The sequence below is a fragment of the Anolis sagrei genome, chromosome X, assembly GCF_037176765.1.
Source record: "Anolis sagrei isolate rAnoSag1 chromosome X, rAnoSag1.mat, whole genome shotgun sequence".
In the NCBI taxonomy this organism is placed as follows: Eukaryota; Metazoa; Chordata; class Lepidosauria; order Squamata; family Dactyloidae; genus Anolis; species Anolis sagrei.
The window spans coordinates 107,116,835-107,129,978 of NC_090034.1; the positions used below are offsets into that span (position 1 = coordinate 107,116,835).

The 13,144-nt window shown below is 46.3% G+C and overlaps 1 protein-coding gene across 1 annotated transcript; it reads left to right on the plus strand.

Moving 5' to 3' along the window:
• The first annotated feature begins 4,189 nt into the window (after positions 1 to 4,189).
• On the plus strand, positions 4,190 to 9,884 carry LOC132780526 (C-X-C chemokine receptor type 3-2-like). The gene is made up of 2 exons (XM_060784243.2): positions 4,190 to 4,231; positions 8,856 to 9,884. Exons 1-2 carry the CDS (start codon positions 4,190 to 4,192, stop codon positions 9,882 to 9,884), a joined length of 1,071 nt encoding a protein of 356 aa, XP_060640226.2.
• The last annotated feature ends 3,260 nt before the right edge of the window (positions 9,885 to 13,144 follow it).

Genomic DNA, 13,144 nt, shown 5'->3' on the forward strand with positions numbered 1-13,144 from the left:
ACTATAACTCCCAAATTAACAATATTAATAATATTAAAACTAGACCTATGGGCCAAATCTGGCCTTCCGTGTCATTTTATGTGGCCCTCCGTATAATAACAATAACAATGGCAACAACAACAACAACAACAACAACAACAACAACAACATGATGGACTACCGGTGCTGGACTATAACTCCCAAATCAACAATATTAATAATATTAAAACTAGACCCCTGGGCCAAATCTGGCCTTCCATGTCATTTTATGTGGCCCTCCGTATAATAACAATAACAATAGTAACAACAACAACAACATGATGGACTACCGGTGCTGGACTATAACTCCCATATTAAGAATATTAATAATATTAAAACAACAACAACAACAACATCATGATGGACTACCAGTGCTGGACTATATCTCCCAAATTAACAATATTAATAATATTAAAACTAGACCTATGGGCCAAATCTGGCCTTCCATGTCATTTTATGTGGCCCTCCATAGAATAACAATAACAACAGGAACAACAAAAACAACAGCAACAGCAACAGCAACAACAACATCATGATGGACTACCGGTGCTGGACTATAACTCCCAAATTAATAATATTATTAATATTAAAATTAGACCCATGGGCCAAATCCGACCTTCCGTGTCATTTTATGTGGCCCTCCATGTAATAGCACCAGCAACAACAACAGAAACAACAACAATAACATCATGATGGACTACTGGTGCTTGACTATAACTCGCAAATTAACAATATTAACAATATCAATAGTATCAACAATATTAATAATACTAACTCAAGGCCCACGGGCCAAATCCAGCCTTCCATGTAATTTTATATGGCCCTCCATATAATAATAACAACATCACCATCAACGACACCAATACTAATACTAATAATAATAATAATAATAATAATAATAATAATAATAATAATAATTTGCTGATACATCACACAGTCCTACAGACTTGGGAAGTGTCTGATGTGTGATCCAATACAACAGTCAGCAGAGTGATCTTGTTTGCTCTGTACTCATCTTGTTGTTTATATAATAATAATAATAATAATAATAATAATAATAATAATAATAATAATAATAGTGTGGTTTTCTGGCATTGTATATTTCTGCCGCTTCTTTTGAGACTATGTATACAACCTCATATCATTGCATAGCCTCAACGTTTTGTCATTGTGGGAAAGCTTGATTTCACAACCTGCTATTGAGCACGAATTTAGGGGTCTTGCCCAGGAGGCAGAGACCAATCAGACTCTTTAAAGAGTTCGTTACCCTGGCGAGACAGAGAGAAGCACCCAATCCCTGATTTTTCCCAATAAAAGGTCTCACCAAGTGGAAGGAAGTGCCACCGAGATGTTTTATTTGCGATTCAGCTGAAAAGGATGCAGAGTGGCAATCATTTGCCAAGCAGAGCATGCGGTTACAGAAATAAATGTTATTTTTCTAGAAATACAGAGTTGTATGGTTCAAATCCCCCGCGCCCGCCCCCCCCCCCGGCCGGTCTTCGTCGTGATTGGCTGATGTGCCAACAGCTGGGAGGGGGCTTGTCCGCCCCCGGCATATCTGGACCAATCAGGGAGCCGCTGCAGTGCGTCAGGGCCAATGAAAAGGCTTCTACCGCTCTGGCGTCTCGACGAATCAGGAGGGAGGGAGGCGGGACGAGGGAAAAACAATGGATACTTGAATGGATTATGAAGTAAGGAAATGCCAGCGGCTTAATGAGTCCCAGGAAGGGCCTTCTAATCAAGCAGTTCTATTGATTCATGAATGGTGATAATTGAATACAAACAGGAAAATCCGGGCTTTCTGTGGCGGCAAAACAGAAGGACAAAAGGGGCAATACGGGGTGAAGTTTTTGATGAATGATTGAATGGGGCAACAGGGCAGAAAGGGGGATGCTTTTCTGCTGTAAACATATGAAAATAGAGCATAAAGCCTTGATTAAATGATACACACCAAACTAACCAAGGCTTAACTCTTATTATCCAGCCTGGCGTCCTTGCCCTTAGCAAAACTATAAATTACTATCTCTTATGGGGGGGGGGGGTCATGTTCGACTTCCACTGTTTTTAATGAGCCCTCCTCCGCAACACGTGGCAGGGGACGGCTAGTCCAGATAATAGATTTATTCCAAATTCTAGGAGGAAAAAATCTCTCTGTTAGTATCTTGTGGACAGTGCCAGAAATAGCAGAGACCAGCCAAAAGTCTCAAAGAGGGAAGGATCCTGTTATAATCCCCGTTATTACTCCATTGCAGTTTCTCAAGTCACTCCTGACACACACACACACACACACAAAGGATGTTTAGTAGCATCCTTTTGGTAACTGATCCCCCCATTTGAATGGCATTTTAAAATAGTTGTTGATTTTTTAAGAATGTTATATTATGTCTACTTTTTGCTGCAATCTGGATTAAAATGGCTGTGAAATGAACTTGAAACCAACTCACGGGGAATGCCGTGGATGTAGCGTACCTGGATTTCAGGAAGGCCTTTTTTGACAAGGTCCCCCATGACCTTCTGGCAAGGAAACTAGTCCAATGTGGGCGAGGCAAAACTACGGTGAGGTGGATCTCTAATTGGTTAAGTGGACGAACACAGAGGGTGATTCTCCCCAAGGCTTCCTCTTCATCCTGGAAAGAAGTGACAAGTGGAGTGCCACAGGGTTCCGTCCTGGGCCCGGTCCTGATCAGGATCTTCATTCATGACTTAGATGAAGGGCTAGAAGGCAGGATCATCAAGTTTGCAGACGACACCAAATTGGGAGGGAGAGCCAAGACTCCAGAGGACAGGAGCAGGATTCAAAACCATCTTGACAGATTAGAGAGATGATGGGCCAAAACTAACACAATGAAGTTCAACAGGGACAAATGCAAGAGACTCCACTTTGGCAGGAAAAATGAAATGCAAAGAGACAGAATGGGGGATGCCTGGCTCGAGAGCAGTACGTGTGAGAAAGATCTTGGAGTCCTTGTGGACAACAAGTTAAACATGAGCCAACAATGTGATGTGGTGGCAAAAAAAGCCAATGGGATTTTGGCCTGCATCAAGAGGAGCCTAGTGTCTAGATCTAAGGAAGTCATGCTACCCCTCTATTCTGCTTTGGTTAGACCACACCTGGAATATTGTGTCCAATTCTGGGCACCACAATTCAAGAGAGATATTGACTTTAAGCTGGAATGTGTCCAGAGGAGGGCGACTAAAATGATAAAAGGTCTGGAGAACAAGCCCTATGAGGAGCGGCTTAAGGAGCTGGGCATGTTTAGCCTGAAGAAGAGAAGGCTGAGAGGAGACATGATGAGAGCCATGTATAAATATTGATCCAGGGTCTGGAGAACAAGCCCTATGAGGAGTGGCTTAAGGAGCTGGGCATGTTTAGCCTGAAGAAGAGAAGGCTGAGAGGGGATATGATAGCCATGTATAAATATGTGAGAGGAAGCCACAGGGAGGAGGGAGCAAGCTTGTTCTCTGCTTCCCTGGAGACTAGGACGCAAAGGAACAATGGCTTCAAACTACAAGAGAGGAGATTCCATCTGAACATGAGGTAGAACTTCCTGACTGTGAGAGCCGTTCAGCAATGGAACTCTCTGCCCCGGAGTGTGGTGGAGGCTCTTCTTTGGAAGCTTTTAAACAGAGGCTGGATGGCCATCTGTCAGGGGTGATTTGAATGCAATATTCCTGCTTCTTGGCAGAATGGGGTTGGACTGGATGGCCCATGAGGTCTCTTCCAACTCTTTGATTCTAGGATTCTATGATTCTATTTGGGGGGGGGGGGGGGTCATGTTCGACTTCAGTTTTAGCAAGGGCCCTCTCTTCCAAAGGAGCCCAAACTACAACTCCCAGGACCCTGTGGCATTTGAGCCATGACGGCTCAAATGGGGCCAAACGGCAATAATTCTACAGTGTAGATGCACCCACATCAATGGGACTTCACCTGTCGAATAATAGCAAGGCTTTGGCTGTCTAACATTAAGAAAAATTCACTTCCCCATTTGGGACTATTTCACAAAGCAGCGGTTTCCCCTTTCGTTTCCTTTCTATTTCCGTCCATCATAGGCAAGGTTTTGGGATCTGATTCAGAACGAGCGCCTCGTTCCGTTTCCTCATTTGCGGACAAAAGGGGAAAGTGGCCGAAAGCGGACGTTCCCCCATAACCTGGAATGGTTCGGGGGCAAAGATGACTACCTTTTCCTGGGGCCTGGATTACACCGATTATGAGGTATGTCCTTCCTTTGTCCTGCCTGCTTTCTGGCAAATATCATAGAATCATAGAATCCTAGAGTTGGAAGAGACCTCCTGGGCCATCCAGTCCAACCCCATTCTGCCAAGAAGCAGGAATATTGCATTCAAATCACCCCTGACAGATGGCCATCCAGCCTCTGTTTCAAAGCTTCCAAAGAAGGAGCCTCCACCACACTCCGGGGCAGAGAGTTCCACTGCTGAACAGCTCTCACAGTCAGGAAGTTCTTCCTCATGTTCTCCTCTCTTGTAGTTTGAAGCCATTGTTCTGCGTCCTAGTCTCCAAGGAAGCAGAAAACAAGCTTGCTCCCTCCTCCTCCCTGTGGCTTCCTCTCACATATTTATACATGGCCCTCATCATGTCTCCTCTCAGCCTTCTCTTCTTTATGCTAAACATGCCCAGCTCCTTAAGCCGCTCCTCATAGGGCTTGTTCTCCAGACTCTTGATCATTTGAGTCGCCCTCCTCTGGACACATTCCAGCTTGCCGATATCATTTAAATGCATTTTAATCTTAGGTCTCTGCCTCTACAGTCCTCTCCAGGCATCTCCATTGGTCCTCCAGGCTGTGCTATGTCATCCTTCTGCTGGATAGTTGGCCAAAGAATCAAACTGGAGGACGGATCAATGGTTAGAGAACTGGGTTCCCGAAAGACTACAACAACCCAACTGGGTTGCTGTCCGTTTTTACGGCTCTATAGCCACGTTCCTGCAAGGAAGACTCCAGCAATACATGGAGAGAGAGAGTTGCCAGATGGACAAGCTGGGTTTAGGAAAGGCCGAGGAACCAGAGACCAGATTGCAAATATCCAGATGCTGGAGAATGGAGGAAGGCAGGGAGTCTCAGAAAAACATCTACTTCTGCTTCATTGACTACTCTAAAGCCTTTGACTGTGTGGATCATCATAAATGGTGGCAAGTTCTTGGTGGTCTGGGCAGACCAAATCACCTTCCCTCTCTCCTGAGGAATGTGTACAAGGACCAAGGAGCCACAGTCAGAACTGACCACGGAACAGGAGACGGGTTCCAGATTGGGAAAGGCATCCGGCAAGGCTGCATCCTCTCACCCAACCTTTTTAACTTGTATGCAGAACACATCATGTGAGGATGTGCGGGGCTTGACGAATGCAAGGCTGGGGTGAAAATTGCTGGAAGAAACATTAACAACCTTAGATATGCAGATGATACCACTCTGATGGCCGAAAGCGAGGAGGAGCTGAGGAGCCTTCTAATCAAGGTGAAAGAAGAAAGCGCAAAAGCCGGGTTGCAGCTAAACGTCAAAAAAACAAAGATTATGGCAACAAGAATGATTGACAACTGGGAAATAGAGGGAGAAACCGTGGAGGCCGTGACAGACTTTGTATTTCTAGGCACAAAGATGAGTGCAGACACAGACTGTGGCCAGGAAATCAGGAGACGCTTCCTTCTTGGGAGGAGAGCAATGTCCAATCTCGATAAAATAGTCAAGAGTAGAGACATCAGACTGGCAACCAAGATCCATTGCCTAGTCCAAGCCATGGTCTTCCCTGTAGTCACCTACGGATGTGAGAGCTGGACCTTCGGGAAGGCTGAGACAAGGAAGAGAGATGCTTTTGAGCTGTGGTGTTGGAGGAAAGTGCTGAGAGTGCCTTGGACTGCGAGAAGATCCAACCAGTCCATCCGCCAGGAAAGAAAGCCCGACTGCTCACTGGAGGGAAGGAGACTAGAGACAAAGTTGGAGTCCTTTGGCCACATCATGAGGAGACAGCAAAGCCTGGAGAAGGGAATGATGCTGGGGGAAAAGGAAGAGGGACCGACCAAGGGCAAGATGGATGGATGGCATCCTTGAAGTGACTGGCTTGACTCTGAAGGAGCTGGGGGAGGTGATGGCTGACAGGGCGCTCTAGCGTGGGATGGTCCATGAGGTCACAAAGAGTTAGAAGCGACTGAACAAATGAACAACAACAACATAGCCACGTTCCAGGAGCATTCTCTCCTGATGTTTCTCCTGCATCTGTGGCTGGCATCTTCAGAAGTTCTGTTGGAAATGAGGCAAGTGGAGTGTATGTATACACTGTGGAATAATGTCCAGGGTGGGAGAAAGAACCCTTGTCTGTTTGAAGCAAGTGCAAATGTTGCAATTGCAGGCTTGCATAGCATTGATTAGCTGTGGCCAGGTTGGTTCATCAAGTACTCTGCTTGGACACAGAATATTTTATGAGAACACAGAACACTTCCTGGTAACTCAGTTCTTGTGGGTTTTTTCGGGCTATATGGCCATGGTCTAGAGGCATTCTCTCCTGACGTTTCGCCTGCATCTATGGCAAGCATCCTCAGAGGTAGTGAGGTCTGTTGGAACTGGGAAAAAGGGGTTTATATATCTGTGGAATGATCAGGGTGAGACAAAGGACTTTTGTCAGTTGGACTAGGTGTGAATCTTTCCACTGACCACCTTGATTAGCATATAATGGGCTGACTGTGCCTGGAGAAAACTCTTCTTGAAAGGTGATTAGATGTCCCTGCCTGTTTTTCTCTCTGCTGTTTTGCTGTTGCAATTTTAGAATTTTTAATACTGGTAGCCAGATTTTGTTCATTTTCATGGTCTCTTCCTTTCTGTTGAAATTGTCCTCCTGCTTGTGGATTTCAATGGCTTCTCTGTGTAGTCTGACGTGGTGGTTGTGAGAGTGGTCCAGCATTCCTGTGTTCTCAAATAAAATGCTGTGCCCAGGTTGGTTCATCAGGTGCTCTGCTATGGCTGACTTCTCTGGTTGGAGTAGTCTGCAGTGCCTTTCATGTTCCATGATTCGTGTTTGGGCAATGCTGCTGCGTTTGGTGGTCCCTATGGAGACTTATCCACAGCTGCATGGGATACGGTAGAGACTCCTGCAGAGGTGAGAGGGTCCCTCTTGTCCTTTGCTGAACGTAGCATTTGTTGGATTTTCTTGGTGGGTTTGTAGATTGTTTGTATGTTGTGTTTCCTCATCAGCTTCCCTATGCGGTCAGTGGTTCCCTTGATGTCTGGCAGGAATACTTTTCCAACAAATGCTCCGTTCAGCAAAGGACAAGAGGGATCCTCTCACCTCTGCAGGAGTCTACCGTATACCATGCAGCTGTGGACAAGTCTACATAGATAGGGACCACCAAACGCAGCAGCATTGCCCAAACACGAATCCAGGAACATGAAAGGCACTGCAGACTACTCCAACCAGAGAAATCAGCCAAAGCAGAGCACCTGATGAACCAACCTGGACACAGCATATTATTTGAGAACACAGAAATGCTGGACCACTCTCACAACCACCATGTCAGACTACACAGAGAAGCCACTGAAATCCACAAGCATGTGGACAATCTCAACAGAAAGGAAGAGACCATGAAAATGAACAAAATCTGGCTACCAGTATTAAAAAATTCTAAAATTGCAACAGCAAAAACAGCAGAGAGAAAAACAGGCAGGGACATCTAATCTCCTTTCAAGAAGAGTTTGCTCCAGGCACAGTCAGCCCATTGTATGCTAATCAAGGTGGTCAGTTGAAAGATTCACACCTAGCCCAACTTACCAAAGCCCTTTGTCTCACCCTGGTCATTATTCCACAGATATATAAACCCCTTTTTTCCCAGTTCCAACAGACCTCACCTCTGAGGATGCTTGCCAAAGATGCAGGCGAAACGTCAGGAGAAATGCCTCTAGAACAGTGTTTCTCAACCTGGGGGTCAGGACCCCTTGGGGGGTCGTGAGGGGGTGTCAGGGGGTCACCAAAGACCATCAGAAAACACAGTATATTCTTTTGTCATGGGGGTTCTGTGTGGGAAGTTTGGGAGAATTGTATCACTGGTGAGCTTCAGAATGCTCTTTGATTACAGGTGAACTATAAATTCCAGCAACTACAACTCCCAAACGTCAAGGTCTGTTTTCCCCAAACTCCACCAGTGTTCACATTTGGGCATATGGAGTATTCATGCCAAGTTTGGTCCATATACATCATTGTTTGGGTTAACAGTGCTCTCTAGATGTAGGTGAACTGCAGCTCCCAAACTCCAGGTCAATGCCCACCAAACCCAATATTTTCTGTTGGTCATGAGAGTTATATGTGCCAAGTCCGGTTCAATTGCATTGTTGGTGGAGTACACAGAATGCTCTTTGAATTTAAATGAACTATAAATCCCAGCAACTACAATTCCCAAATGACAAAATCAATCCCCACACAACCCCACCAGTATTCAAATTTGGGCATATTGGGTATTTGAGCCAAATTTGGTCCAGTGAATGAAAATAAATCCTACATATTAGATATTTACATTATGATTCATACCATTAGCAAAATTACAGTTATGAAGTCACAACAAAAATTATGTGGTTGGGGGGTCACCACAACATGAGGAACTGCATTAAAGGGTCACAGCATTAAGAAGGTTGAGAACCACTGCTCTAGAACATGGCCATATAGCCCGAAAAAACCCACAAGACCTGAGTGATTCCAGCCATGAAAGCCTTCGACAATACACTTCCTGGTAAGTCTTCAATCTGGAACTTTGGTTGGTGCAACGCTCACCAGGCAGTTCCCTCCCTTTTATTGCGGTCTGAATTCCATCTCCCATTGACCCATTTCTGCTTTCTCTTTCCTAGTTCCCTTCGGACCTGCCGGACATCGATCCCCGGGCTTTCCCTTGCACCCAGAGCGAGGTGGGCTCCTTCGCCCGCACCTTTGGCCCGGCCGTCTTCTCGGTGGCTTTCCTCCTGGGCTTGGTGGGCAACGGCTTGGTCCTGGTCGTCCTCTCCGCTCGCCGCTGCCCGTGGCTCCTAGCTGACCGCTTCCTCTTCCAGTTGGCCGTCGCCGACCTCCTCCTGGTTCTGGCTCTTCCTTTCCGTGCCACACAGTTCTCCCAGTCGTGGGCCTTCGGGGAACCCTTTTGCAAGCTGGTCGGGGCCCTCTCCGCCATGAACAGCTACAGCACCGCCTTCCTCTTGGCTTGCATCACCATCGAACGCTACCTGGCCATTGTCCACTCCCTCCAGCCGCGGTGGACGCTCCACGGCGCCTTCCTGGTCTCCACCTTGTTGTGGGCCGTCTCCATCGGCCTCTCCGTGGTGGAGCTCCATTTCCGAACCGTGTCGTACGTCTCGCGAGCCAAGGCCGTCGTGTGCCATTTGGGGTTCGATGTCCAGGACGCCAACACGTGGCGCTTGACCCTCCGCTTGGTCTCCTTTCTGCTGGGCTTCCTCTTCCCGCTCGTAGCCATGGCCTACTGCTACGTCCAAATGGCGGTCAAGCTCCGGCAGCTCTTCTTCCGCGTGACGGCGTTGCGGCTTCTGTCCGTGATCCTCCTCCTCTTCGTCCTTTGCTGGGGTCCCTTCCACAGCTTCGTCTTAGCGGACAGCCTCCTGCGCTTGGGACACTTGAGCCGCGACTGTGACAAGGAGAAGATTCTGGACTTTGGGCTGCTCTTCACCGAGAGCCTGGGCCTTGTCCACTCCTGCCTCAACCCCTTGGTTTACGCTTTCGTGGGGGCCAAGTTCCGGAAGGAGCTCTCCGGGTTGTTCCGGGATTGGCGGCAATGTCGGTGGAGACAAGGAAGAGCCCCGAGTCCGGTGGCCAGCGTCCGGGAGACTGAGTTGAGCGTGGCCCAAATGGCAGACTATTCCATCATGATGTGAGAGCATCACACTTCATTCAGTGCATGCAATTCCAAAGCATAGACTCATAGGATCCTAGAGTTGGAAGAGTCTCCCTTCTTCCATGCAAGAAGACATCATCCGATCCCTCCCAACAGATGGCCATCCAGCCTCAGCTGAGAAACCTACCAAGATGGAATCATAGGATCCTAGAGTTGGAAAAAACATCCACTCCAACCTCCTTCTGCCAAGCAGGAAGGCACCATCTGATCGCTCCCAACAGATGGTCATCCAGCCTCTGCTGGGAAACCTACCAAGATGGAATCATAGGATCCTAGAGTTGGAAAAAACATCCACTCCAACCTCCTTCTGCCAAGCAGGAAGGCACCATCTGATCAGTCCCAACAGATGTCCATCCAGCCTCTGCTTAGAAACTTACAGAGGTAGAATGATAGGATCCTAGAGTTGGAAGAGATCCCAAACACCATCCACTCCAACCACCTTCTGCCAGGCAGGAAGGCACCATCCAATCCCTCCCAACAGATGGCCATTCAGCCTCTACTGAGAAACCTACAGAGATGGAATAATAGGATCCTAAAACTGGAAGAGTCTCCTTTCCTCCATGCAAGAAGACATCATCCGATCCCTCCCAACTGATGGCCATCCAGTCTCTGCTGAGAAACCTACAGAGATAGAATCATAGGATCCTAGAGTTGGAAGAGATCCCAAACATAATCCACTCCAACCTCCTTCTGCCAGGCAGGAAGGCACCCTCTGATCCCTCCCAACAGATGGCCATCCAGCCTCTGCTTAGAAACATACAGAGATAGAATCATAGGTTCCTAGAGGTGGAAGTATTCCCAAACACTATCCAGTCCAACCTCCTTCTGCCAGGCAGGAAGGCACCATCTGATCCCTCCCAACAGATGGCCATCTGGCCTCTGCTTAGAAACCTACAGAGATAGAATCATAGGTTCCTAGAGGTGGAAGTATTCCCAAACACTATCCAGTCCAACCTCCTTCTGCCAGGTAGGAAGGCACCATCTGATACCTCCCAACAGATGGCCATTTAGCTTCTGCTGAGAAACCTACAGAGATTGAATCATAGGCTCTTAGAGTTGGGAGAGAGCTCAAATGCTATCCAGTCCAACCTCCTTTTGCCTGGAAAGAAGGTACCATCTGATCTCTCCTGATAGATGGCCATCCAGCCATAGATATGATAAATAAACAGATACGCTATGTTTTATGACTAGATAGAAACAACAACAACAAAACTTTATGTATATACCACTCTATCTCCCTGAGGGGACTCAGAGCGGTTTCCAAGTAACATCATCAAACTGTCACCGTTAGTTTACCCTGCGGCGTATCATCTGACATGGGAAGGAAAGAGAAAGAGGGAATCTAACCCACAGTTATATTTTCCAAAATGTGAAATTAATATTTGGACGGCACAGGCATCTACAGAATGACAAAGTAAAAGTAAATGCTAAATGTAGTAGTCACAATATATAAGATACTAGCGGTCCCCTGCCAGGCGTTGCTGTGGCCCAGTCTGGTGATCTGGAAAATAAAGTAATGAGAAAGTGTTGGTTTCTAATCTATGTCATGTCTTGATACTTGTGGGTAAACGGTATTTCTTGTTGTTTCTTTGCCAGTGTTGATGTGGAGAGTGTCTGGTTTGCCTACTCTGGAACATGCGACATATCACTGTCCTTCTTGAGGGGGTCCCTTTCAAATCTTTGATACTGCATCTGTCATATATATATATATATATATATATATATATATATATATATATATTAGGGCTGGGCGGTTTCGTTTCGTTAATTCGTAATTCGTTAAAAAATTCGTTACTTTTTCAATTACAAAACGATAACGAACCAGCCTGGAGCAATTTTTTAAAAAAATGAATTTTTAAATCGTTTTGTAAATGTTTTGTATTTTGTTATTGTATTCGTTTCGTTATTGTTTTGAGGTCGTTTCGTTATTATTTCCGCATGTCTGGGGCAAGTTTTATAGTTGTTTTTGGTTTTCTAAGGGTTTTTATAGTTGTTTTTGGTTTAATTAAGCTTCAGAAGTTCCCCCTGTCCCGTTTGGAGGTTTTTTAGCGTATTGCGCGGTCGCGTCCGCCATTAACGAATCGATTCGTTATTGTTTCGGAAATCGATTCGTTATTGTTTTGTAATTTTTTCACATTTATGAAATTTCGTAAATATCGAACTTTTTAAAAGGAAAATTTTGTAATTATTTTAAATAACAAAACGCAAAACCCCCCAAAAAACGAATCGATTTTAGAAACAAATTTTTCCGTTGTTACCCAGGCCTAATATATATATGTATATGGCTTGGTTGATCAAGAAAAAAAAGGTTCTAAACTCGTTTCGTATGTAGGGGGCGCTGGAGGTTCGATTTTTAAATTATTTCCAAAATTTTCTTTAAAAAAAGATCGAAAATACCAGGAAATACGAATCGCTTCCTTTGTTTCGTTAATGGAAGGTGCCCTTCCCTCCCTCCAGAATCCTTAAAATCTCGCAGTTTCCCTTCCTTCCCTTGCGGCGAACTTCCATGCAGAAGGGGGAGGTGGATGTAGCCAAGCACAGTCCTCCTTGGAGGCCTCGCCCCCAGCGACCAAGCACAGCGCTCCTTGGAGATTTTAAAACTAACACTTTTTAAATCTCTCACCTTTCGTTCTCTTCCCTGGCAAGCTGTCCAAGGGAGAGGTGGGCGGGGCCAAGCACAGCGCTCCTCGGAGGTTGCTGGGGGCGAGGCCTCCAAGGAAGGCTGTGCTTGGCCACGCCCACCTCCTTCCTCTTTGCATCGGCGGCTTTGCGAGGTGGGCGTGGCTACGACCGGCTCTTCCGCATCGCCGCTTGTTGCCAGGGAAGTAGCCACACCCACCTCGCAAAGCCGCCGATGCAAAGAGGAAGGAGGTGGGCGTGGGTAAGAACAGCCACACCCCCAGCATTTACGATTCACTGGCGGAAGTCGTAAGGAAGATGGCGGACGCGGCTTCGATATTTTATTTATTTATTTATTATTATTTAAACTTCTATGCGGCCACTCCCCTGGGGCTCAGAGCGGCTTACAAGAATGGCTAAAATCTAACACAATTTAAAAGCAGTTTAAAACAATTTAAAAACAACACTATCAAAGATCAAAGGTCTGTCGAAACAGGTATGTCTGACATGCCCTGCGGAAAGCTGGTAAGTCCCGCAGGGCACGGACTTCAGGTGGCAGAGTATTCCAGAGTGATGGTGCCACTGCTGTGAAGGCTCTGCGCCTGGTTGCTGTTAGGCGCA

Coding starts and splice junctions, on each gene's coding strand:
- LOC132780526 (XM_060784243.2), top strand. CDS start 4,190: ATGACTACCTTTTCCTGGGGCCTGGATTACACCGATTATGAG. Junction 4,232..8,855: donor TGGATTACACCGATTATGAG/GTATGTCCTTCC, acceptor TCTCTTTCCTAG/TTCCCTTCGGACCTGCCGGA.